The sequence below is a fragment of the Ananas comosus genome, linkage group 8 (assembly GCF_001540865.1).
Source record: "Ananas comosus cultivar F153 linkage group 8, ASM154086v1, whole genome shotgun sequence".
Classification (NCBI taxonomy): domain Eukaryota; kingdom Viridiplantae; phylum Streptophyta; class Magnoliopsida; order Poales; family Bromeliaceae; genus Ananas; species Ananas comosus.
The window spans coordinates 2,471,286-2,496,053 of record NC_033628.1 but is presented as its reverse complement, the minus strand read 5'-3'; the positions used below and the strand labels follow the sequence as shown (position 1 = coordinate 2,496,053).

Below are 24,768 nucleotides of genomic sequence, written 5' to 3'. Positions count from 1 at the left end.
TCTACTTTCTTTGGCTTTTCAGCTTCTAAAGAAAGTGGCTTCAGCAACACATTGCTAAGTATGTCGATTTTTCGCTACCGAAGCGGATATCGTACTGAAAGCGAAGCAACAAATGGGTGCTTCGCTGTATAGCAGGTGATGGCGCCGTATTTTTGTGCATTTTTGGGCTGCAAAAGTGGAGCTAAAACAGGCTGAAGTGGTCGATTGGCAGGTGCTGAGTTTCGATTGTGATTTTTAAGTTCTGAGGTGCTTCAGCTGAAGCATTGTTTGGAGACACTTCTCCAAGAAGTGCAAATAGCACTGTAATCCGCTCTTGTGATGCAGTAGATGCGGAAGCTTCGACCTAGTTCTAAGCCTGAAGCTTATTATAGCTCTTTGCGGCAGTAAAAGCTCCAGTAATTTTATTTGCTTGCTGTTATTTCTCGAAATAGCAAAGCTGTTCTTTCGAATGCTTGCTAAAGAGTACATCTATTGATCCGCTCGGTCTCTAGAAAAGCTATAAAATATGTTGTAATGCTGAATACATCAAACTGCAGATAAGTTTACATAGCAAGTATGCAACAACACATCTAACAGGAGTGAGGCTGGTATGTTTATGAAAGTACTAAATATTTCGTGCTTCCAAATCGTTTTCGGTGTTGGGATTTTCGAATCGTCGATCGGCTCCGTTAGACTTGATTTAAAGTATTTGAAGTAACTAAAAAATAAATTTCATGATTTTTCGATATTATTTGCCTAATGATTGAAGGGTCTCAAAATTAATAATTTTAATAATTGTGGTAAGCCGTTTGTAAGTTTAACGGTGTAGAAATATTCAAATATATAAAATTTTGATAATTTTTTTTTATATTATATAAAATAATATTAATATTTTTGATCTAAAATTTGAATGTCATATCATCATATTTTATAAGATTTTTATTTTCAGCAGTTGATTTTGAGCTCTAACGGAGCCGATTGTTGATTCAAAAGTCCTAACATAAAAAATAATTTAAAAATACGAAATGTTTCATATTTTCAGAAGCATAGGAGAATCAGCCTATAAATAGAGGGGCATCACAAGGTGTATCCTAGATATCACAGAAAGTATCATTAAGTCATATCTGGGGTACCAAGAAAAAAGATATTTTTCTGAACGGGAGCTGCATGCATTGCACCTCTGTAATGCCCTTAAGCTTCATTTTGAACGACGTTTTTGAACCTCTTCACAAGTCAGTAGAAAACGACGTTTTGAACCTCCTATTGTGACATTGTCTTAGAAAATCTCCAGTAGCTTAGCTCAACCTATCAGATACGGGCGTTGACCACGTCAGCGACCAAGCGGGTCCCAACAAACCGGCCAATTACCACCACCCGTCCGCGGGCCCCTCTTCCTAATCCGGCAAACACCGAAACGGAACGAACCGAACCAACCAACCAAAACTCCTCCCCACCCCGTCGTTTCGCCCCCGCGCGCGCGCGCGCGCCTCCTCTGCATGCAAGCGCAGGTAGCTGCGGCGGAGGCGGCGATCGACGTCGACGGAGAAGACGACGACGACGGCGGCGGCGGTGGTGATGAGCGGCGGCGGCGCGGCGGCGAAGCGGCGGGTGATGGTGGTGGCGGACCCGGGGAGGGAGTCTGCGGGCGCGCTGGAGTGGGCGCTCTCCCACGCCGTCCTCGACCACGACGAGCTCCTCCTCCTCCACGTCGACCCCCCTCCCCTGATTCCTCACACCTCCGCCTCCGCCTTCACCACCTCCTCCTCCTTCTCCTCCTTCCTCCGCCGCGCCCCCCACTCGCCGGGCGGGGCGGACGGCGGGGAGCGGCAGAGCTGCGAGTTCCTGGAGGCGATGAGGGCGACGTGCGCCGGCAGGCTGCCGCGGGTGCGCGTCTGGGTGCAGCGCGTGCTCGCCGGGTCGGGGTCGACGGAGGAGGGCTGCAGGCTCGACAAGGCCCGCACCATCCTCGCCCACGCCAACGCCCTCCGCGTCGACCTCCTCGTCATCGGCCAACGCCGCCGCTCCGCTGCCTCCTCCTCCTTCCTCGGGTATGTACGCACGTTCCTACTACACACGTACTCTCCCAACAAACCTTTTTATGGGTTCGAAATGACGTGAAGCAGGGTTGTTGTGCCCGTCATAATCAAAGTGGCATGATTCTGATTAGGCCGAATCACAATCGAGATTCGTGAATACTATACATGTCTGTACACTTTAACTGAATTGGTTGCATATATCTATCAACTCAAATTTTTAGAATTAATGATTAATGCCGACGATGTCACACTCACGACTAAATAGTTCAATCCATAGTCCATCATATTTCGATATTCAGAAAAGATGTCCGCATAAGATTTTTATTCCTATCATAATCATATTGATGATGTGGTGTCTTCAACCAATCATATTTGGCCGCTAAAATTTATACATCCTATTATAATTTTTAAACAAAATTTTTTTGCTGTATTTTTCAGCTTCCTCACTATCTGCATGCATGCATATTTTTATTTATTATTAAATAAAAAAATGTTTTACCCATCTTAAAAGTTAAAGTGTTTTGTGATTATTGTATTTAGAGTAAACTTCAAATGCTACCCCTGTAATTTCGCACGTACCTACTACATGCATGCATATTTTTATTTCTCTTGTACATCTTTTACCCTTAACTGTACATGTTGTATGTTGATCTCTATTTTATTAATTTTTTTTTCTCTGCTATATATTTTCTCTTTTTTTTTTGGTTCTTTTTTTTTTGGATCCTTGTATCCATATATACACAGGTGCAGACTGAGTGGAAGCATGTCAAGCAAAGGGACAGACACTGCAGAATTCCTGATAGAGCACAGCAAGTGCCTGTGTGTTGGAGTTCAAAAGAAGGGCCAAAATGCAGGCTATCTGCTCAACACCAAGACCCACAAGAACTTCTGGCTTCTTGCTTAGTTGCAGTGCAGTGCAGTGCTGCTTTGCTCCCCTTCAATATTCTCACCCCCCCCCTTCTCTCTCTTTCTGCATCTCACAACTCTTTATTTGTCTTTGTTATTAAGAACTGTGTATGTTAATAATTAATGTTCCTTGCATGTACTAAACAATTCATTGGCCCTTTAATTTGTTTAATTGTTGGATGTAAATATTAACCTTAACCTTAATTCTCACAACTCTTTATTCAATTAGTGGGTCAACCACTGACTCAAATAGTGACGTCAGCATGACATCATAAATGCTTACTTATAATATTATTATTCTAGTACTGTACTTAATTATAAAATGCTAATTTTTAGACCAAATTAAGTAGATATAAATTTTTACATTTCACATTTTATAAGAATAATTCGTGCCAATAGAAAATAAAATCAACCGAGTTGATTTTAAACCGTTGCATTTTCATATGATTGGATAAAAAAAATTTCGCCTGTTTGATAAAAAACAGCTTGGTTTACCGGTTCAATGGTTGAACCACTGAGTCAGACGGCTCAAAGCAGTTTTTTGACTTATCCAGCTCAAAGGGTTAAACTGATATGTTTTATAGACTGGGTTACGATCGGACCGATTGATTCAGTCCGATTTATAAATCATTGCTATTTAGAGGGTTTTTTTTTGAAAGAATTTGGGATTTGATAAATTTGATCACAGCAATTTTTGCCATCACAAACTAATTAATCTCCCCCTTCTACCTCCTCAACCTTTTTTTTTTTTAAAAAAAAGAAAAAAAAAAACTCACTTTTGTATATGACCATCACTAGATTGCAACAATCTTTAATGACAGCAACTTCAGTTAATACCTACTAAAGATTTGTTCTTTTCAATGAAAATATCAACCACAAATTTGTACCTAACAAAAGAGTTGGTAACATGCGCAAATTCTTGAAGCAGGCCATAGAAAAAAAAACAATTACAAAAGGTGACAAATTAGTGGTGTAGTTTAAGTTTATCAAAAGTGTCCAAATATTAATTATTTGATTTGTAAAACACAATTTAATGGTGATTATCATGCATCTGTTATTGATTTATTAATTCACAATTATTTAGATAAAAGTGTACATGGACCCCCTCACATACAGGTCATTTTGAAATAGACTCATGATCTCCAATTTTCCTTTTGATTATTAACAAACCTAGTAAATTTTTAATTATTCTCAATATTTCTTTAGTTGAAATTCATTAATTGTGAATATTTTGAACTGGTATAGCTAACATAGCCATTCATTTTTATGAATCTCCAAATCATATTTGAATCAAATAATTCGAAGCAAAATAATTCAAAACTGAGAGGCTTCCAATTTCTTTTTTTTTTTTTTTTATAAAAAATGATGGAGGTCTACATTTTTTACCAATTATTTGGAAATAATTAAGTAGCAACATGAAATAATTGCACAAGTAAAAACAATATACCTAGTGTTATTAACAAATATATACAATATGAAATACAAAATTCGACTCATTATGGGGTAAGAAAAGGTAGATTAAATCGTAGAAAATTGCTGTTGAAATATTCGGAGTTTCGTAATATGATCATAGCATAGCAAAAACCTAACTTTTGATTTTATGAGAATTTTCTTTTATGGTAGAGTCTACCTAGTCCTTAGAGTAAAAGAAGTATTTAGACAGATAAAAGATGATTTTAGTAATATTTTATATTTTCTGATAGAAACAGAAAAGGAGACAGATTAGATTGGAATGAGTAATAATGTCATGCATAGATATAGGAGCTAGGCTGGCATGCTATCAGTAGCACGGAGGCCTCCGTGCTACCAAGTTGTTTTCAATGATGCGGCTTCCAAATTGACGATCGGCCCTATTAGACTTGATCTACACTATTGAAACTATTTGAAAACTAAATTTCATAATTTTTCGGCATCATTTACCTATCAAACGAGTAGTCTAAAAATGAATAGCTGAAAATAAAAATCTCATAAAAAATGATGATAAAAGACTTGAATTTAAGATCAGAGGCACTGATCTTACTCTAAATAGTGAAAAAAAAATTTTATAAAAATTTCATCAGATTACACTGTTAAATTCACAAACGCATCACATCTGCCATTAAAATTGTCAAGTTTGAGATATTTTGATCACTAGTCCAATGATGCCGAAAAATTATGAAATTTAGTTTTCAAATACTTTTAATAGTGTAGATCAAGTCTAACGAAGCCGATTGTCAATTTGGAAGCCGCATTATTGAAAACAACTTGGTAGCATGGAGGCCTCTGTGCTACCGATAGTATACCAGCCTAGCTCTAGATATAGCGTATGTGATAATTGTTAAGGAGACTATTGTGCAAGTGGCAATTTTCCAAGGGAGATTTTTGTTAATTTATTCATTCTAGTTAAATGCAATTAATTAGCATAGATATTTCAGTGCAAAACACATACTACTTTATACTAGTAATAAACCACAAGAAGAGAACCTTTTAACACCAATAGTGTATGGATATGCTTGATCTTAGTATAATAATAAAATTAATCCATACCTTTTTTTTTGGTGGTCAACACATACTCTTGTTCCTTTGTTGATGCAACATATCCTTTTTCTTCTTTCAAAAAAAAAGTAATATTTAAAAACCGAGCCAAACAACGACCCAAAAATATTACTTGGTTAAGAATCACTTATTCAACCAATTGTGGTTCATCACTGTTTAAACCGAAAATATCAGCACGACATCATAGAAATTTAATTATTAATTTTGTTTTATTTAATTATAAAATATTGAATTCCTAGATTAAATTACAAGTTTCACTTTTTATAAAACTAATATTGCAAACAGAAAATAAAATAAGCTAAGTAGATTTTAAGCCATTGGATTTTAATGTTTTGATTAAAAAAATTCAATCAGTTTGATTAAAATTTTTACCAGTTTGATGATTGAAGCGCCACTTCAAACTATTTAAAGTACTTTTTTGACTTATTTGATTTAAAGAGTTGAACCGAATCAAATCACCGGTCCGATCCTATTTTTAAATCATTGGAAAAAAAAAGGTACATATCATTTTTAGTGGATGGCACAAAAACCATATACTCCACTGTTTTTGAACAATGACCTCCTACAATGGATTCCATTATATAAAGTATACATGCATGTTTAGCTAAAAGATCCTACCATTTTAAACACCACACATAACAAGAGGGATTGTGAAAAAAATTGTGTGGAGACCCCTCAACTACATTGCATTCTGAAATAACCACCTCAACTTTATTATTATTATTTTTAATATTGATCTCCTCTTTAATTAAGACTTTAGTTTTTTTTTTTTTTCTTTCTTTTGTTGAATTAATTAAATGGTTTTAGCCAACTAACTTAGATTTTTTTTTTTTGTTAAAATCATGAGTATGAAGGTTTATCTAATTTTATAGCCTTAATCACCTTTTAGCAAGTATAATCAGAATAATTAACTGATAATAGATAATATATAGAGTACTATTAAATTTAATAAAATCTTCAACTTAAGTTTGTGCAATAATTCAAATAAAAAAGTTAGTAAGTTAAGAAGATGTCAATGAATAAAATAAAACTTTAGGGGTCTGCTAATTCTTTATTTCATTTTGGATTCCATCAACTCCACTAGGTACATATCCCCTAAAAATACTCATGGGACTATATAGTTGACAATAATATAATGGAGACCATGAGGTGTAAGCCTCATTTGCATTTGTACTCTTTCTCTTTTTCTAACTTTATTCTCCACCTTTTAAGCCAATGAGATGTGGGTCTACATGTTTATTTATATATATTATATATATATATAAGCCAATGAGATGTGGGTCTACATGTTTATTTATATATATTATATATATATATAGAGAGAGGGAGGGGGTCCGGCTACTATCCTATTATGAGTACGATCGCCCTCGTACTCATAAGTTGTTTTCGATGATAGAGCTTCCGAATCGACGATCCACACCGTTAAACGTTATTTACAGTATTTAAAACTTTCAGAAATCAAATTTTATAAATTTTCGATATCATTTACCTTACGATCGAGAGATCACAAATTTGACAATTTTTAATGGCCGGTATGGGATACTTGCTAGTTTAACGGTATAAAAGAATCAGAATTTGTTGAATTTTTGATAGAAAATTCTATTCACTACATAGATAAAGATCAATAACTCCGATCTTGAATTGAAGGATCCGATCATCCTTTTTTAGGACATCGTTCGATTTTGACCGTTCATTTTATGCCCACTTGATGGACTTTATTATGATTTTGAAAATTTACGAAATTTATTTTCTAGAAGTTTCAAATACTCTAGATCATATTTAACGGAGTGGATCGTCAATTCGGAAGCTCCATCATTGAAAACAGCTTATGAGTACGAGGGCTCCAATACTCATAATAGTATAATAACCACGACCTAGAGAGAGAGACTACTTGTTTATTTATATATTATATATATATATATAGAGAGAGAGAGAGAGAGAGAGAGAGAAAGAGAGTGTGTCCGACATATGTGCTTTGAGAAGCATGGTGGCATCCGTGCTATCAAGTTATTTTCGATGTTTGGACTTCTGAATTGACGATCGGCTCCAATAGATTTGATTTAGAATATTGGAAGTATCTAAAAAATAAATTTGTGTGATTTTTCGATATCAAAATCTACGGTTGAAAAATAAAAATCTCACAAAAAGTGATGATATGACAGTAAAATTTTAAATAAAAAATATTGATCTGGTTTTATATAGTGTAAAGAATTTTTTATCAAAATTTTACGTGGTTTGGATTTTCTATACCGTAGTTAAACTTGCAAATGGCTCACTATAATTATTAAAATTGTTGATTTTGGGCCATTTTGATCATTAGGTAAATAATACTTAAAAATTGTAAAATTTATTTTCTAGATAGTTCAAATATTTTAGATCAAGTTTAATGAAGTCGATCATCGATTCAAAAGTCTCAGTATTGAAAATGACTATAGCATGAAGACCATCGTACTTCTAAAAGCATACAATTCTAGCTCTCTTTCCCTATATATATATATATATAGAAAGAGAAATTGAGAGTGCTGAGCTTCTGTGCTTTTAAAAGCATAGGAGCATTTGGTGCTTTGTGATTTTTAGTTGTAGGATCGTCTCAAGATCCGTGCAGCACTAATAAAGAAGACTTAACGTGACACACCGTTAATAATATTGCGCAGATCTTAAGACGATCCAATGGCTAAAAAGTCACAAACATAAATGCTTCTATATATATAAACATACATAAACATATATCCATCTCTTCTAAAATATCTCTTCTGAAAAGGAGAGGATGTATATATAACCATCCTCCTCTCTCCTGCTCCTTCTCCTCATCATCCTCTCCTCCTATATTCAACTACTACTACTATAAACTTGGTATATATATCAAACATAAAGTATCAAAAATCATCTTTTTCCAAGCACTTCCGAATATTCTACGGTAAAACCCTCCGGTTCGACATCGATCGATGGCGACGAAAATTGGTTCTAACTGGTGCAAGAGTGGTTCTACGAGAGATAATTGGAGTTTCTTATGGAGGGGTCTAGCGAAGGATTATTGGTACAGCTATAAACAAGAAGGCTACAGCAATATTTCTTAATGTATTACTATTGTTGGAGTTAATAGGCAAGTCTCATGCTTGGCTTTTGTGGCTACATATCCCTTTAATCAATTTCTCCTTTTTTTTTCCTACTATTTGTATTATTAGTACTGTCTTTTTTTTTTTTTTTACTCTCTTCAAGTTTGTAGTACTTGTGATTTGAGTGACCACTATGTTGATCTGAGATTGAGTGAGATGTGATTTTAATCGATTTCGATACTTTGTGTTTACAGTTTGAGCAAAAAAATAAAAAGAAATGTAATGAGAGAGTTTTAATCAACAAGTTTCAAGGATGGTTATTTTCTCATTTCTAAGTTGTTTAGATGTTTAAATTGAATGCTTTGTTTTTCTCTTTTTTTTTTTCCGCTAGGATGATAAAGAGATCATGTATATGCTCTATTTCTTAAGGTTTAATTATAATTCACCAATTTTGATAAGTTTGGTAATTAAAGGGAAAAGAGACTGAATTTGTGAAGTAATTATTGACACAGTATAGAAAATTAAAACTTTATTTATGATAGAGCACATTGTATAAAAAGTTTTTTTTTAAAAGAAAAAATTTTCAATTGCTTAGTTCAGAGGCTTAGACATAATTCACACCAAAATTTTCACCTAATTACAAACTAATTGCCACCTAAAATTACTTGCATCAACCTTTTAATGTTTAACCTACCAAATATTATTTTAATACAACAAACAAAAGAGAAGGTAGAAAAGGAGAAATAAAAGAAGGCAAATTAATGTATGGTTGTGAGGTGCATTTTGTGCTCAAGTTGCATTATATTTTGCACCCTTTCTAAAAGATAAGAAACATAAGAAGATTCTCTGGGACCATAGAATTACAATTAAAATCTAACATCAATTACATTATATATTAAGATATAGAATTAAATATTCCCTTTTTTCCTTTTTTTTGTGAGAAAAACAAAATCATATATATTTGAAAATAAATGAATGCATTTAGATAATCTATTTGTAGTAATCTTGGAGCCATTTATATTAATCTCCCTCAAATTGTTTATTAAAAAGTACAATATATTCTGATTTATAATAGTTGCTCTTAGATTATAATATAATTATGCTTTATATTCTCCCCTATGTATATATCATAGATACTTCTATAAACCTTGTGTCTCCGCGTCGGACTCGAGTCCGGCCTACATAGACATGCCTTGCAGGCGCGTTCAATGCTGGTTCATATCGCTACAATTAATTAAAAAAATATACACATGATATTTCTATTTTGCATTTTTATGCATAGATAATGTTAGATAATAAATATTTTAGTTTTTTGATAAATGTATACAGGTATTTTATGAACAATATAGATAAATTATATATGATATATAATTTTTTAAAAACATATGAACTATTATTTTTAGCAAAATTAATATTATATATATAATAAATACATATTATAATATTATATTTTATTAGTGGTGTCCATATCATGTTCATGTTCTAATTTTTTGAAAGCAGCCGAGTCGGTGTCCCGTGTTAGTGTCTGTAATGCTTATGTTCTCTCACTTTATCTCGTAATATTTATATATATCTGAATTCTCTCAGTATTTGAAATTATAATCACTTGTAATAAAGCATTTGTTTAAGATTCGGGAATGAAATTTAAAGTGAAATTTTAAGAGAAATTCCAATTTGAAATTTCCAATTAAGAAATTATCTAAATGCTTCGTTTAATAGTTTAAATTAAATAATTAATACTTAATCGAACACTATGCTACAATAAATAGGACCAAACATGAAGTCCCAAGGATCTATTGTTACATATATGGTTTTTTATCTGTCTTGGTGACTAATTAGTATTATATTATGGGCATCAAAGAGGATAGTTTTATGTTAAAATTATATTGTTTTTAATATTTATATTCAACATTTTTATTTCCAATAGCGCTTTAAGTAACAAGGTGCGTTGGTATTACGTTTAGTTGCACTAAAATAAGCTAAAGTTTGTGGCTAGTGAATGGACATATGAACTTATATCATGTATATAATATTGCAAATAAAGGAGATCAAGGATATATAGAATTATTGCAACTAATCGCGTGCAAACGAAGTACTAATTGTCATGCTTTTAGATTAAACTTATACAACAAATATATTTCTTTTTGATAAGTGTAGCTAATTAATCAATACTTTTTCATCATCAAGTTTTTAGTATTGGTTTTTAAGGGTCTTTTTACATATGAGTAACATGACAGAGTAGAATACAAAAATAAAGAGTCTAAAGATCAATGTATAAAATACTAACCTAGGTTGTTACAAACACAAAATATTTGAGTACGAGTTTCTTTTCTTTGCAAAGCCTAAAAAACTCATTATAGTTTGTTTGTTATAGTAAAAGCTCTAATACGTACTCTGTAATCCATTATATATATCGATCTGATAGAAAATAACCTAGGAGTAGCCTCGACAGCTATTGCAATATTGTTTATTGCTGTTGTTTTAAGATAACAACTATTACATCTTTTGTTTTTTTCTTTGGAGAAAACAACTATTACAGCTCTATCATGCTATTAGCAACCTAAATAATCATCTGCACCAATCACTTCTGTAAATTTTGAGTACTGAGTTGGCTTGTAGTCTTTATTTATTTATTTATTTATTTATTTTTTGAGAGATAGATAGCACGCTACCTGCTTCGTTTATTTCGTTTGGAAATAAACTTAGCTGGAAATGTGACTTAACTAGGATTCGAACTTGGGATCTCGGGTACCAACCACCCAGTCCTTTATTTATTAGATGCATGTGTTCTCTTCTATCATAACTTTTGCCTACAAATAGGCTAGGGCTTTTTCTATCTACTTTACTTAAAAAAATTACATTTCTGCAGAATTTCCAATTATATATGGGTAGCAAACCCTAAAGCCTTTGGTTGTTTTATAGGCTCTTTGCTCCATGAATAGAGATGTCAACCGGCTAGATTCGGGGCGGATTTTTAAAAATCTGAACCCGAACCTGACTCCAAACCCGAGACCCGAACTCGAATTCGAACCCGACAGATTTTAAAAATCCATATCCAAACCCGAACCCGACCAATAATCCGAAACCCAAACCCGAACCCGAAAATTTGAACCCGAAACAATTATTTCTTTTTTCAATATTTCAAAATATATTATATTAAATTTAAATTTNGAAACAATTATTTCTTTTTTCAATATTTCAAAATATATTATATTAAATTTAAATTTTTAAAATACAAATTCAAATATAACAATATATATATATATATATATATATATATATATATAAAATACAAAATAAATTCGGGTTCGGGTCGGGTTCGGGTTCAAGTTGGGTACTGTCAAAATCTATATCCGAATCTATATCCGTCGGATTTCTATTTTTAATATCCATAACCGAATCCATATCCATTTAGCATCGGATATAGCCGTTTCATTCGGGTTCGGATTAGGATAAAATTTCTGGTATCCATACCTATTGACATCCCTATCCATGCATGATAGTTTAAAGCCCAAATATTTTTGTTTATTGAGAGGCTAAAATAAAGGATACAGGGAAGAATTTCTTATGTAATGAATTGGGTATCCACCGAAGCCTCCTTGCGTTTGGTGGGGAGCTTCCATGGGTCCCACCTTCTCTTTTTTTTCTTTTTTTTTTTTGCCTCTCTGTCAGGCTCTCACACACTCACTCTCTCTCTCTCACTCTCTTACTTTCTTTTTTTATTTTTCTTCCCTCAGCATTTTTTTTATTTTTGCCTATAACAAATAATTTTTTTAATTTTTACTATAGATAGCAAAATTAAAATTTTATCCAATTTGGAACCCAAAAAAAGCCTCTCTTTATTATGGGGTTGTGAGACCCACAAATTTTTGGAGATTTTTTTTGGATTAATTGTATAGTGCTACCCAAACTTTCCACCATTTTTTATTTTGGTTTCTTTTTTTTTTTGCAATTAAGTTTTCAAACCTCTTAATTTCATCGTGACAAAAATAACAACAGTTAAAAAATATTTTAAAATTATTGAAATTATTATGTCATCGCCTATTCAACCTTTTTTTTCATGCCAATTTTGATTCTTAAATTTTGTATGCTTTTCACTTTAGTCCTCAAAACATATATAAATTGGTAACCCTAAAGAAAGCCTCTCCTTATTTTGGAGGGTTGTGGGGCCCATACAATTTTTTAAAGAATTATTCATATCAATTTTGATATAAATAATTTGAAACTTCAAATGTATGTCTTAATGCATGCGCAGCTTAGCTATATGTTATTAGTATGTTACCCACAACTTAGGTATACACAAATTTTTTTGACAAAATTGAAATTATCTAAAATTTCAAGTGAAGAATTCCTTATCCTTCAATTTATGTATGTTATTAGATATATATTATATATATATTATATTATATATATACTATATTATATAGTATATATATATATATATATTAGTGTAGCTATATGCTATCAGAATTATTTAAAGTTAGTTGCTGTTTCGATTTTTTAAGTTTTGATCAAGATTCTTACGATTGGGATGGATGCGGTCCCTTGTTAGGGTTGTGGTCCCCCTTAGAGTTGTAGTGCGTCCTTATTGTTAAAAATTAATCACATAGTTAGAATAATCAATGGGCGTTGATCTAAGGGGGCTAAAAAATCGGAGCCATCAGGACTACTTTATGCTTCGTAGATAGTAGTACTTACTCTATATATATTATATACTAATATAACAGATTATATATATATATATATATATTAGTTGGACGTGGCCTACTATTAGTAGCAAATTTATGTTTGTACCAGATGTTTTAGCCTTTTGGATCAACTCTTTTTATTATTTCTTAACCATTGATTAAATACTATAACCAAGTTGGGGAAACCACTCAACCTAGGGGGACCATCTAATCTAACGACTACATATCGTCCGTTGACCCTACAATTTTTCAACAAAGGTTGGAAAAAACTTGATAGAAAAAGAGTCGTTTTACTTAATAGTATTTCAGCCTTATATTTATATATATTATATATATATATAGATTGAGCTCCTATGCTTTTAAAAGTACTAAGACATTAGTGCTTGTAAGTTTTTAAGCTTGATAGGATTAAAAATATGGTTAGGATGAGGGGCCCTAGGTTGAGGTGTGTGGTGCAAATATCTACAGGTGTTAAATGATCCGACAGTGCTGATCTTAACGTCCGTTTAAAAACCGACTAAGCACAAGTGATTGGTGCTTTTACAGCACCATAGACCGGACTCTCTTCTCTTCTCTCTTCTTTTCTTCTCTCTCTCTCTCTCTCGTTCTCTCTCTCTCTCTCTTATATGTATATACTTATTATATATAATATATTTATATAAACCCCACAGAAGCTCCCGCGTTTGGCGGGGGCTTTGGTAGGTCTTTTTTTTTTTTTTTTACCCTCGATTCCTGACTCTCTCTTACATACCCCTACATCTTTTCTTTTTTATTTTTTTCTCTCAATATTTTTTTTGTGGTTTAAATATTTTTAGAAAGAAATATACTTTAATTTTATTCTTCAATTTTTAATTATTCAATACCGAGACAAATAATATTGAAAAGTATTAATGCATAATAGAAAAAAAAGTGATGTTAATAGTTATAATAATTTACTATTATATTGTCTTCCCGCCGCATCGCGCCGTCGCATCGCGCGGGACCCTTCACTAGTGGTGATGAATGAGTGAAGTACAATGTTAGACTTTTTTTTTTAATTAACTCTTAAAATATTTATAATTTGCTAAATAATCTCGTGAAAATTTTAATTGACAAACTAATCTTATTTTATCTGAAAGAAGGTGAATTATTTACCGTGTTCAATAAAACTTTAGAAGTGATAACCATTCACCTTCTTTAGAAAATTTTAAATTATTACTGTCATTTGTGAAATTTTTATATTGATTATTAGGATTGTATGCGAGTTGGAATTTTTATTTTGTTGTTGTTGATGCCAAAATTAAAATTAACATGCCGGCCTAACTCACATATGAGCTAAAGACACGTGGTACATCAAGAGTCGACAATAGGGCGCCTGAAGATCAAGAGCGTTTAGGCGGGAACGATTGAGAAGTAGGGTGTAACTTCCATATGAAGTGGGGCGTAACTTCCATGAGAAGTGGGGCGTAACTTCCATGAGAAGTGGGGCGTAACTTCCATGATCATGGCTACACCACTTCCCCCACTATTATAACCAACCAATAATGTGGGTTGATAAGATATTATAAATAGTAACTTTGAAGCCTATAATAAGAGTCTTTCTCTCCCCTGAACGAGAAGACCACCGTATTTTTAATATTTTTCTTTCCTGCATTTATCGTTTTCTAGAAGTAGTCTACATATAATCTTTTTTACCCGCATTTATTACTTTCCTAGGAGTAGTTTTTAAGTTAGATCTCTGGAGTCTGTATACCCCACGGGTACACTCTGTTGTAATCTAGATTTTCAGAGTCTGTATGCCCTTCGGGCACACTCGACCTCTGTACTGTTCTCCTAAGTTATATTCAATATAAGAAAAGGCATTCGGCTCTTTAAGCCGAACAACTGGTGTGTATTTCTTCTATTCGGCTCACCTACCGAGTCAAATCTGTGGCTGGTCCGTACATTCGGCTCATTCCAGCCGAACCAAATCCTTGATAGAGTTTTCGAGCTCAGCTGATCTAATCCCTCGTCAGCCGAATCGTTTGATCCAGTCGAAGGACGCAAACTTCGATAATCACTATTCGCAGTCGTTCCGTATCCCGACACGCTCCCCGAGGAGGATCTTTAACTAGGTCAAGAACCAGGGAAATCGGCTCGCAACAGTTGTTATGATTGTATTGTGGGTTGTTAGAATTATATGTTGATTGTTGAAATTTTTGTGGGGTTATTAAATTGTAAGAGAAGAATACAAGAAAGAAACGGTGAATGATTCATCGTTTTTTATTTAAAGAAAAAAAATTATAAATAATTTTCTGCTTTTTATATTTTATTAAATATGGTGAATCGTTTGCTATTTTTTAGTTTTTATTCTACGTTGATTCTGAGTTAGACAATTGGCTAAATGAATTTTTGAAGGAGTTATTTAGTCAAATACTAGTTTTTTATATGGTATTCTATAAAAAAAATTCTACAAATGTCTAATTTAATAATTTTAAAAAAAGAGAGAAATTTTTTTTTGAAAAAAAAAGGTTACCATGCATTCACAAAGAGCAAAACCATTGGTAGCACAGCCATTAATGCTGCTAAGGACAAATATACAGAACTTATCTGAACTATTGACAATTTTGGTTTAGCTACCTAACATTTTAAAAATTTGATTTTATTGTCTAACATTTCAATTTATTTAATTTGGGTAAGTCAACGATGCTTTAATTTTAAAATTTAAAGGCATCATTTATTATTATAGATTTAATTAGTATACATCGTACAATTCTTGTTACTATAAATTCATTTAAGTAATTAGTTTAAATTTTAAAGTCAAAATATGATTTTGCCTATAGTTTAGATAAATTTGGTACGACTTTGTATAAATATCTAAATTTAAGAAATTAATGATACATTAACAACCACTCTTCATATATCTAAAATTTTATCCGACTACGAATCTGAACTTGAAGCAATTATTTTTATTTACCATATTTCAAAATATATTATATTATTATATACAATTTTAAAATACAAGTTCAAATATAATTTATATATCTATAAAATAAAATTAATGCAGATTCGGATTGATTTTGGCTTTGGATTTGGATCCAATATGTAGATAAAAAACCGTCTCTATTCGGGTTCGGTTTGGATAAATTTTCGAATATCCGTACCCATTGAGATCGCAAGACCAAACCCTTACTCCGCGCTCGACTCCTCCCCTCTCTCTCTCTCTCTCTCTCTCTCTCTCTCTCCCGTACTCTCTGCTTGTGCTCGGGAGCTCGATCATGGCGGAGCACGAGGCGAAGAAGACGATTCAGATATACCCCTCCCCCACCTCCTCCTCTGCGAGGCTCGTCACCGCCTTTTGGAGAGGTACTCGGTCCCCCCTAACCCTAAAAACCCCCACAAATTTCCCCTCTTTTGTTAAACCCTATGTTACGATCTCTCGTATTACTCGCCTCTTCTTAAACAGAGAAGTACGAGAGGGATGCGAAGAGGTACTGGGATGTGTTCTATAGGCGCCACCAGGATCGGGTACTTCTTTATTTTGTTATATTTTTGGTTTAATTTGGTGATTGGAACAAGCTTTGATTTTGTAATTACTTAATTTGGGCAGTTCTTTAAGGATCGGCACTACTTGAATAAGGAGTGGGGCAGCTATTTCCAGGTTAGATTTAGTTAAAATCGTAATGTTTCTCTCGGATTTTAAAGAAACCCGATTAGCATTTATGTCATATTTCTTTTTGTGCTTGTAGGGTAGGGAGGGAGAAAAGCTTGTGGTTTTGGAGGTATTGATGCTTCTTTTGTTCTAAATTTATGGTTTTTCTAATATATATATATATATATATATATATATATATATATATATATAATATAAATAATTGAGCTAGAATACTTTTAGAAGCACCAACCCTTGTGCTTTTATGTTCTAGGCTCTTGGATCTACACCTTTTTACTAATACCTTAGATCAAATACTATTTCACGTACCACCACCTACCACCATCATCTCAACCTCACATCTCTCTCCATCCAATGGCTAAAACTCAAAGCACCACCTCATGGTGCTTTTGAGAATATTCTAAGGCTTCAACCTTCTCTCCATCTCTCTCTCTTAATATATTAATAATAATATATATAATAATATTATATATATATATTGAGCTAGGCTAGAATACTATTGATAGCAAAAGGCTCTTTTTGCTATCAAGTTTTTAACCTTTAGACGAGAAATTGTAGGGTTATGATGATATTAGTCCCTTAGGGTTGAGTGGTCCTTATTGTGTTAGAATATTTAATCCAATGATTAAAAATGATGAAAGGAATTGATCCAAAGGATAAAAATTTGATAGCAAAAAGGACAATAGTATTCATACATACATACATATATACATATATACATACATATATACATATAGAGTTCGGCTGCTATGCTATCGATAGCACCAAACACTTGGTGATATCAAGTTTTCTGCCGTTAAATTAACTCTTTTGATTATTTTTACCTGTTAGATTATACTATTCAACCAACTACCCACTCAACCCTGGGGGGCCCACATTATCCTAACCGCACATTTTTTAATCTAAGGGCTAAAAAACTAATAGCACCAATAACTTGGTACTATTGATAGTATTCCAGCCTAGTTCTATACATATATACATACATATATACATATATACATATATACATACATACATACATATATACATACATACATACATATATACATACATACATACATATATACATACATATATATATATATATATATATATATATAGAATTAGGCTACTATACTATCGATAGTACCGGAGCTTCGGTACTATAGTCTTGTTTTCGATCTTAGAGTATTCAAATTAACGATCCACACCGTTAAATATGATATAGCGTATGTGAAATTCTTAGGAATAAAATTTTAGTTTTTTTCTATATCCTCTACTTAGTAAGTAAATCATGTCAAAATGAAAGGTGAAAATTGAATAATCTTTAAAATTTGAGCATAGGACTTTTGAATTCAAGATCAAGGATGTTGAGCTTGATCTAGATAGTTTAAAGTATTTTCTATTAAAATTTGAATAAATTTAGATTCTTCTACATCGTTAAACTGTAAACTTGCCACAGTAGCCATTAAAATTTGACAATTTTGAAACGGTCTGATTATAAAGTAAAATATGTCAAAAAAATATAAAATTTTCTTCCTAAAAACTTCAAGTACCCTAGATCAGTTTTAACGGTGTGGATCATTGATTTGAATATTCTAAGGTTGAAAACAAGACTATAGGATTGGAGCACCAGTACTATCGATAGTATAGGAGCCTCTCTCTCTCTCTCTCTCTCTCTCTCTCTCTCTATATATATATATATATATATATATATATATATATATTGCACCAAATGTATCGAAGGATAGCCAGTGAATTTTATTCTTTTAAAATTGGCTAAATAACACTTTTGGTCCTCAAACTATAAGGCACGTGACAATTTAGTTCTCAAACTTTATTTGGTTGCAGTTTCTGACTCAACCTTGTAAAATCATCGCAATCAAGTCCCATAACCCAATTTAGCTAATTAAATATTGATATGTCACTGATGTGGAAGTAATGTGATTTTTTTATGCTCTTTCAAAATACAGTGATACTTTTATCATTATCTTATAATCGGGCTCTTCTATGTTCGTGGTCATTGTGGGAAAGATTAACCAATTTCTGGCTTTCAAATTCTAACCCTCTATTGATTTGATTATGCAACTTCTGGTGTAAGAGCCTTTCTCTAATAGTTTCTCAATGACTTGTTATAACTATATATACCAGAAGAATTCACATGTGATAATTTTTTTAGGGTGAATGACATTTGGCAAGAATTCCTTTCATGTTGCGGGAATCTTTTGTACTTTTGATAAAAAACAAATTATTGGCTGTGAATAATGAACTTCCATTCTTCATTTTCATGTCTTTCTTATCTTATTTTAGGACCATCTTTTCATTTATTATCTTAGAACCATATTTACCTTTACTCTTTATCATTAAAACAACATTTCTACCTCTTGTTTTTCATTGTGTTTACTCTTTTCAAACTTCGTTGATTGGATTGAATGACAGGTTGGTTGCGGAGCTGGAAACACAATCTTCCCTTTAATGTCTACGTATCCGGATGTTTTTGTCCATGCATGTGACTTTTCGCCACGTGCCATTGACTTAGTCAAGGTTTTGTTTCTTATTTTTGCCTTGCTTTTTTTTTCTTTCCCTCTGTATCAACTCTTAGAAGGCTGCGATCTACTGATTTCTATTGTAAATAGTCCCTTTATACTGTTTAAATGTTTTTATTTGGTACTTTGTTTTCTTTTGTCCTGTGTATTTATCTAAATATGTTATATCAAGTGTTTTGATAACATTTGAACATTTCATTTGACTTATAGGACTGTTCTTTTTCGAGATTGAGTTAGTTTAGGACAAGTGTTTTAAGGCTTAATTTTGTATAATTTACATCAGCTGTTGTGGGAAGATATATTTCAAAGAGTCTGATGTATAAGACAACATTGAGTCCTTGACTATTTGCTGTATCTAGCTTATTATATTATGGGTAACATATGCATCTCTTCTCGCTAGAATCCTATTACATAGGACTCGCGAATAAATAATTATCTGAAAAGAGCCTTCTGAAAAGGCAAAAATAGAATATTATATCCACACAAAATTCTGTACCAGAAAGACAAAATTGCTAAATCTTTGCATAAGATGCCTTGTCTTTCAGACTCTGAATACTAATGGCTTTAATTCCCTGACCATTTGCATCAAAAGACTCGTATTAATGTATTAATGTATCAACATATCTGTTTTCAACTGTTGTTAATATAAATGTAGATTTTTTTGTTCCCAATTCTTTCTTATTCATAATTTTCATCACAGCGACACAAGGACTTTACAACTGATCAGGTCCATGCATTCGTCTGTGATCTTACAACAGATGATCTCAGCAAGATAATAGAACCCTCTTCTGTTGACATTGTAACCATGGTAGATGACTAATTTTAACATCTCTTCTGTCCTCCTGTTCTTCCACTGTCACAATTGTTAGCTTTTCTTTCTTCCCTTTATATGATTGAATTTTTTTTTTTTTTTAAATGTGACCAGCTGCTGACAGATTAAGTAGGTTTTTGTGCTTTCTGCAGTTTCTCCTGAAAAGATGCCTTTAGTCTTGCTCAATATCAAGAAGGTTCTAAAAGTAAGTGTTGTTTACATAAGCTTTCTTGAAATATCTTAGGTTCAATTCTAAATGGAACTCTTATTCTTTTCACTATTCGACAGCAAAATGGTCATGTGCTTTTTCGCGATTATGCCATTGGCGACCTTGCTCAGGTCAGTGCAGTATTATCTTCTTTTTGAGAGCAATTTAACTTCATTCCTGGACACTCTGAATTTGCTAGTATGCTAAATTTTCACTGTAGCAGTTATTCCTCGAAATCATGTGACACTTCAATAATGTCCTGAAATCATGTATCGCTTCAGTAATGTCCTGAAATCATGTATCACTTCAATAATGTCCTCCTTGTTGGTTGGTTTTAGTAGCAAGGAGAAATTCTTTTAATGAATATTCAACTTTTGATTGTTAATGTATCAATGGTAGGTATAGCTTCATATGGTGAAGTAAATATAATGTGTCTACAATTGTGAAATAAATGAATGCATGTGTTGCTAGTACGTAATTCTCCCAAGAGTCAGTAATTTTCATGTTGAAGATGTGAGCAAATGGGCAGCTTATGAATGATAGGTGTTTATCAAGACGCTTATCTTTCATTAAATTCCAATTTAGATTTTTCAATCTCTGTACCACTTTAACAGTTAACTACAACTTACAGGAAAGGCTTACATCTAAGGAGCAGAAAATAAGCGAGAACTTCTTTGTCAGAGGTGATGGTACAGTAAGTAATGCTGAGCTGATCAAAGTTTTTTTTTAATTAACTAAATTGAGATTTTCTTACCATTCCATGACTTGCTGTAATATTTTGTGCAGCGTGCATTTTACTTTTCGGAGGTTTTCTTAACAGATTTATTCACAAAAAGTGGGTTTGATCTTGATGAAATTGGCATACATAACAAAAAGGTGGAGAACCGATCACTGGAGTTAGTGATGAACAGGTGATGGTCTCGTTTAGATGTATTTCCCAGTTTGGATGTACGAACATCTGATTCGGTATATCCCTTTGATTTACTCAAGAACCATGCAGTATTTGGTAGATAAGGAGTGCGATTATATGTCTTGAACGGATACCATTTCTGTCTTCAAGTTATTTATCTCGGGATAAGATAAATCATGTTGTTGGTGAATTATGTTATCCTACCATATTATGGATGGTAAGACCTTTCAAATAGCAAAAGGCAAACTCCCTAGCTTCCAATCAAACAAGAAAATCTTTATGTCAAATAGTTATCTTTGGTTATCTTATTCCGACACTCAAATAGGGCCGTAGTGTCTTTGAGAATTGTTGCTACAAAAATACCTAAAGGACCGTTTTTAATGATATTGCTGGACGTGAAGAAATCTTATTATTTTGTATGTTCTAGTTTAGCTAGTCTGAATGTAAATTAAAAGTTGAAGAACTACGGATTGGAGTTCGTTGTGCGCATATGTAGTGCAAATAACTGCAACTGTTTGAGCTTGCTAAAAGTTTTAGTAATGCTTCACTTCTGTAAAGTTAGAGAATCGAACTTTTTTATGGTTAATTTGTTATTTATTTATTATTTTTCTTTGTTATTTTAATTATCAATCTGTGTTCTATCTCATCTCAGGCGTTGGATTCAAGCTGTGTATACCATCAAGCCGAGCAATTCTCAGAGATCAACCAACAAGCTAAATCTTATTAATCAAGAAATTATTGAGCCGGAGCCTTCCTCTAATGTAACTTCGGAGGGCGGAAACGACCCTGAGATCGACCTTTCTGAGGATATATGCAGCATGTTTGGCATGTCACCCACAATTAATGAGGTATCACTTTTCAACTTTGGTGGATGCTCTAAGAATTGCAATCATCTCGTAATATTTTTTATTTGTGGAAGTTGAGCTTATTATTGTATGTGATAAGATATCTTTATCATATATTATATTTTTTGTTCGAGAGTTTCTACCTATCTTACAAAGCAAGTTTGAACTTGCAACTGAACTAAGTTTTCTGTAATCTAGAATAACAGAAAAGGCTTATACCAAACTAAGGTAGGCAATATCGTTGACCATCCTTTAATAGCATATGTTCTCTTCCTAATGCTATTATCCTTGTTTAAGTTGGTAACAACATTAAATTTTTGTTGTACTCTGGTCATGGTTCTGATTATCTTATTATTAAACACAGGCCATTGAGATCAAAGCAAATGATTACACCTTCAAGATAAAAGCACTTCCCAAAGAAAATCAGCACACATGCAAATCGACGGGGCTTATGGTATGGGAATCTGCTCGCTTCATGTGCAATTTACTAGCAGAAAACCCTTCCAGCGTTGCCGGCAAAAGGGTTTTGGAGTTGGGTTGTGGCTCTGCCGGTGTTTGCTCGATGGTAGCCGTTCATTTTGCCCATCAGGTGGTCGCAACTGACGGAGATTTAGAAGCGCTTGACCTCCTAAAACAAAATATCGAGTCAAATCTAGAACCAAATTTGATCGAAAAAATGATTATTAAGAGGCTAATCTGGGGAAATACGGATGATATAATCGCTGTTAAGGAAATTTGTGGTCGCGAAGCAGGCTTTGATGTCATCATCGGCACAGATGTGACTTATAATTTTGACGCTATCTCCCCACTCTTTCGAACTGCGAGGGAACTGATAGCTAAGGAAGATAGTGAAGGGGGGTCAAAGCCGGCTCTCATTCTGTGCCATATTCAACGAAGGGTCGACGAATGCTCGATCGTTGAATCCGCGAACCAGTTTGGATTCAGGCTTGCGGACAAATGGCTCAACGGTGTGCATCCCAGTTGCGGCATCATCGGCTCCTGGTTCTCTGGTAATTTTATTTCTGAGAGTGCTTTTCGTAATGCACCTTTGACGGTATTATATTTTGGAGCGTAAGAATTTAACTCGATAGCTGGTCTCGACTCTTATAATTTCAGATATATCTATTGTGCTGAATTTGACAAACCCTTGAGCCAAACCCTAAATTAATAGAGTATAATTCTTTGTTGATTTTCGCATGTTGGTTCCGATTTGCTACCTGCTACTATTGTTTGGTGTTGATAACAGTAAGGACCTGATTGTTTGGGTGAAAGTGGAGAGGTAAAGTTGTTTTCGGCTGTAAATGATTACTTTTTATAAAAATACGGTCGAAACTTGAGTTATCCAAAACAGTGTAATTAATTTCGGTCCACCGAAGTCAATTACGGTGAAGAAAGATGAGGAAAAATAATGAAATAATATAATAAGTAATGCTAGTTATGTTTAAATATATTTAATTATGATACTAATTATTCTTTCATTTAGTTTGCATATTTAAAATATGATAAAATTTGATTATTTAAGTATTATTATTTTCTTCATTTAGTTTGTACATTTAAAATAGGATGAAAATTGATTGGTTAAGTATTTATATATATTTTTTTTACTTTGTAATTCTATTGTTGTTTTAATATAATTTATCTATAAAAAAATAATTTAGTTGTTTTAAATTAAAGTTTTTAATTATATAAAAATATAATTATACTATTTTTATTTATTATATTATAATTTATTATTTATTAAGTTATATATTATTTGTACATAAAATATGGTTTTACATTATTTATTTTATGCTAAACAGTAAAATTGAAGGAATTTCACTTTTATAGTTATGAAACAAACAACAGTAAAGAAGTAGTTTTCAGCGATTTTTACTTTAACTCAACATTTATTTTAACTTAATCCAATTTTAATAAAATAAACAGGTCCTAAATGAAATAAGAGATATGCCACAGTTATTATTACGTTTGCTCTGCTTTTTGTTTATTTTTTTATGAAAAAATATAGCCAAAAATATTAACTAGTCTTTGAACTTAAAATTTTGGATACTAATCGTCGANGAACTGACAGATTTTAAAAATTCACATACAAATCGAAATCCGACCAAAAATTCAAACTCAAAACAATTATTTTTTTTTCAATATTTCAAAATATATTACATTAATTTTTGGTTAGGTTGAGAGATAGGTAGCACACTACCCACTTCGTTTATTTCATATAGAAATAAACTAAACTTAGTTGGAAATGTAAATCAACCTCGTTTATTTTATCTAAAAATAAACTAAACTTAGTTGGAAATGTAAATCAACTAGGATTCGAACCTGGGACCTCGGGTACCAACTACCAAGCCTTTTGCCACTTGCTTTAGGGACAGTCGGTGTTATAGAAATAATTTTAATCGTCTATTTGCATGATATGCGACTTCTCTTGAATAAGATTTAATAGTTTTGTTGAAACGATTAAATTTTTCATTATATTTTTATTTTTTTTTAAAGGTGTTTGTCTATAATATAGATTATATTTACTATTTTTGTACTAGATATTTTATTCTTTATAAATTTTTACTTTAACAGTATCTACCTGCCGTAACTTGCAGGTCACTAGTGAGTACATAATTGAGAATGTTGTAGCTATAATGCT

General features: G+C 32.7%; 2 protein-coding genes across 3 annotated transcripts; both read left to right on the top strand.

Annotated features, from left to right (window-relative positions):
- LOC109714368 lies at window positions 963-3,107 on the top strand. Its single transcript, XM_020238970.1, has 2 exons — window positions 963-2,027; window positions 2,760-3,107. The coding sequence occupies exons 1-2, from the start codon at window positions 1,555-1,557 to the stop codon at window positions 2,917-2,919; spliced, it is 633 nt and encodes a 210-aa protein (XP_020094559.1). The 5' UTR covers window positions 963-1,554; the 3' UTR covers window positions 2,920-3,107.
- On the top strand, window positions 16,339-23,327 carry LOC109714456. 2 transcript variants are annotated; one of them, XM_020239095.1, is made up of 12 exons: window positions 16,339-16,524; window positions 16,625-16,686; window positions 16,769-16,819; window positions 16,908-16,940; window positions 19,250-19,354; window positions 20,057-20,164; window positions 20,301-20,372; window positions 20,456-20,506; window positions 21,007-21,069; window positions 21,162-21,286; window positions 21,938-22,133; window positions 22,495-23,327. In XM_020239095.1, exons 1-12 carry the CDS (start codon window positions 16,437-16,439, stop codon window positions 23,203-23,205), a joined length of 1,665 nt encoding a protein of 554 aa, XP_020094684.1. In that variant the 5' UTR covers window positions 16,339-16,436; the 3' UTR covers window positions 23,206-23,327. The 2 variants fall into 2 exon arrangements, with proteins under 2 accessions (XP_020094684.1, XP_020094685.1); XM_020239096.1 differs by lacking the exon at window positions 16,339-16,524 and having other exon boundaries at window positions 16,913-16,940.

What these genes read in the sequence shown, in the direction of transcription:
- LOC109714368 (XM_020238970.1), top strand. Translation starts at nt 1,555, where the DNA reads ATGAGCGGCGGCGGCGCGGCGGCGAAGCGGCGGGTGATGGTGGTGGCG. An exon ending in GCCTCCTCCTCCTTCCTCGG is followed by an intron (nt 2,028 to 2,759) that starts GTATGTACGCAC and finishes ATATATACACAG; the next exon opens with GTGCAGACTGAGTGGAAGCA.
- LOC109714456 (XM_020239095.1), top strand. Translation starts at nt 16,437, where the DNA reads ATGGCGGAGCACGAGGCGAAGAAGACGATTCAGATATACCCCTCCCCC. An exon ending in CGTCACCGCCTTTTGGAGAG is followed by an intron (nt 16,525 to 16,624) that starts GTACTCGGTCCC and finishes CTTCTTAAACAG; the next exon opens with AGAAGTACGAGAGGGATGCG. An exon ending in CTGTTGACATTGTAACCATG is followed by an intron (nt 20,165 to 20,300) that starts GTAGATGACTAA and finishes CAGATTAAGTAG; the next exon opens with GTTTTTGTGCTTTCTGCAGT.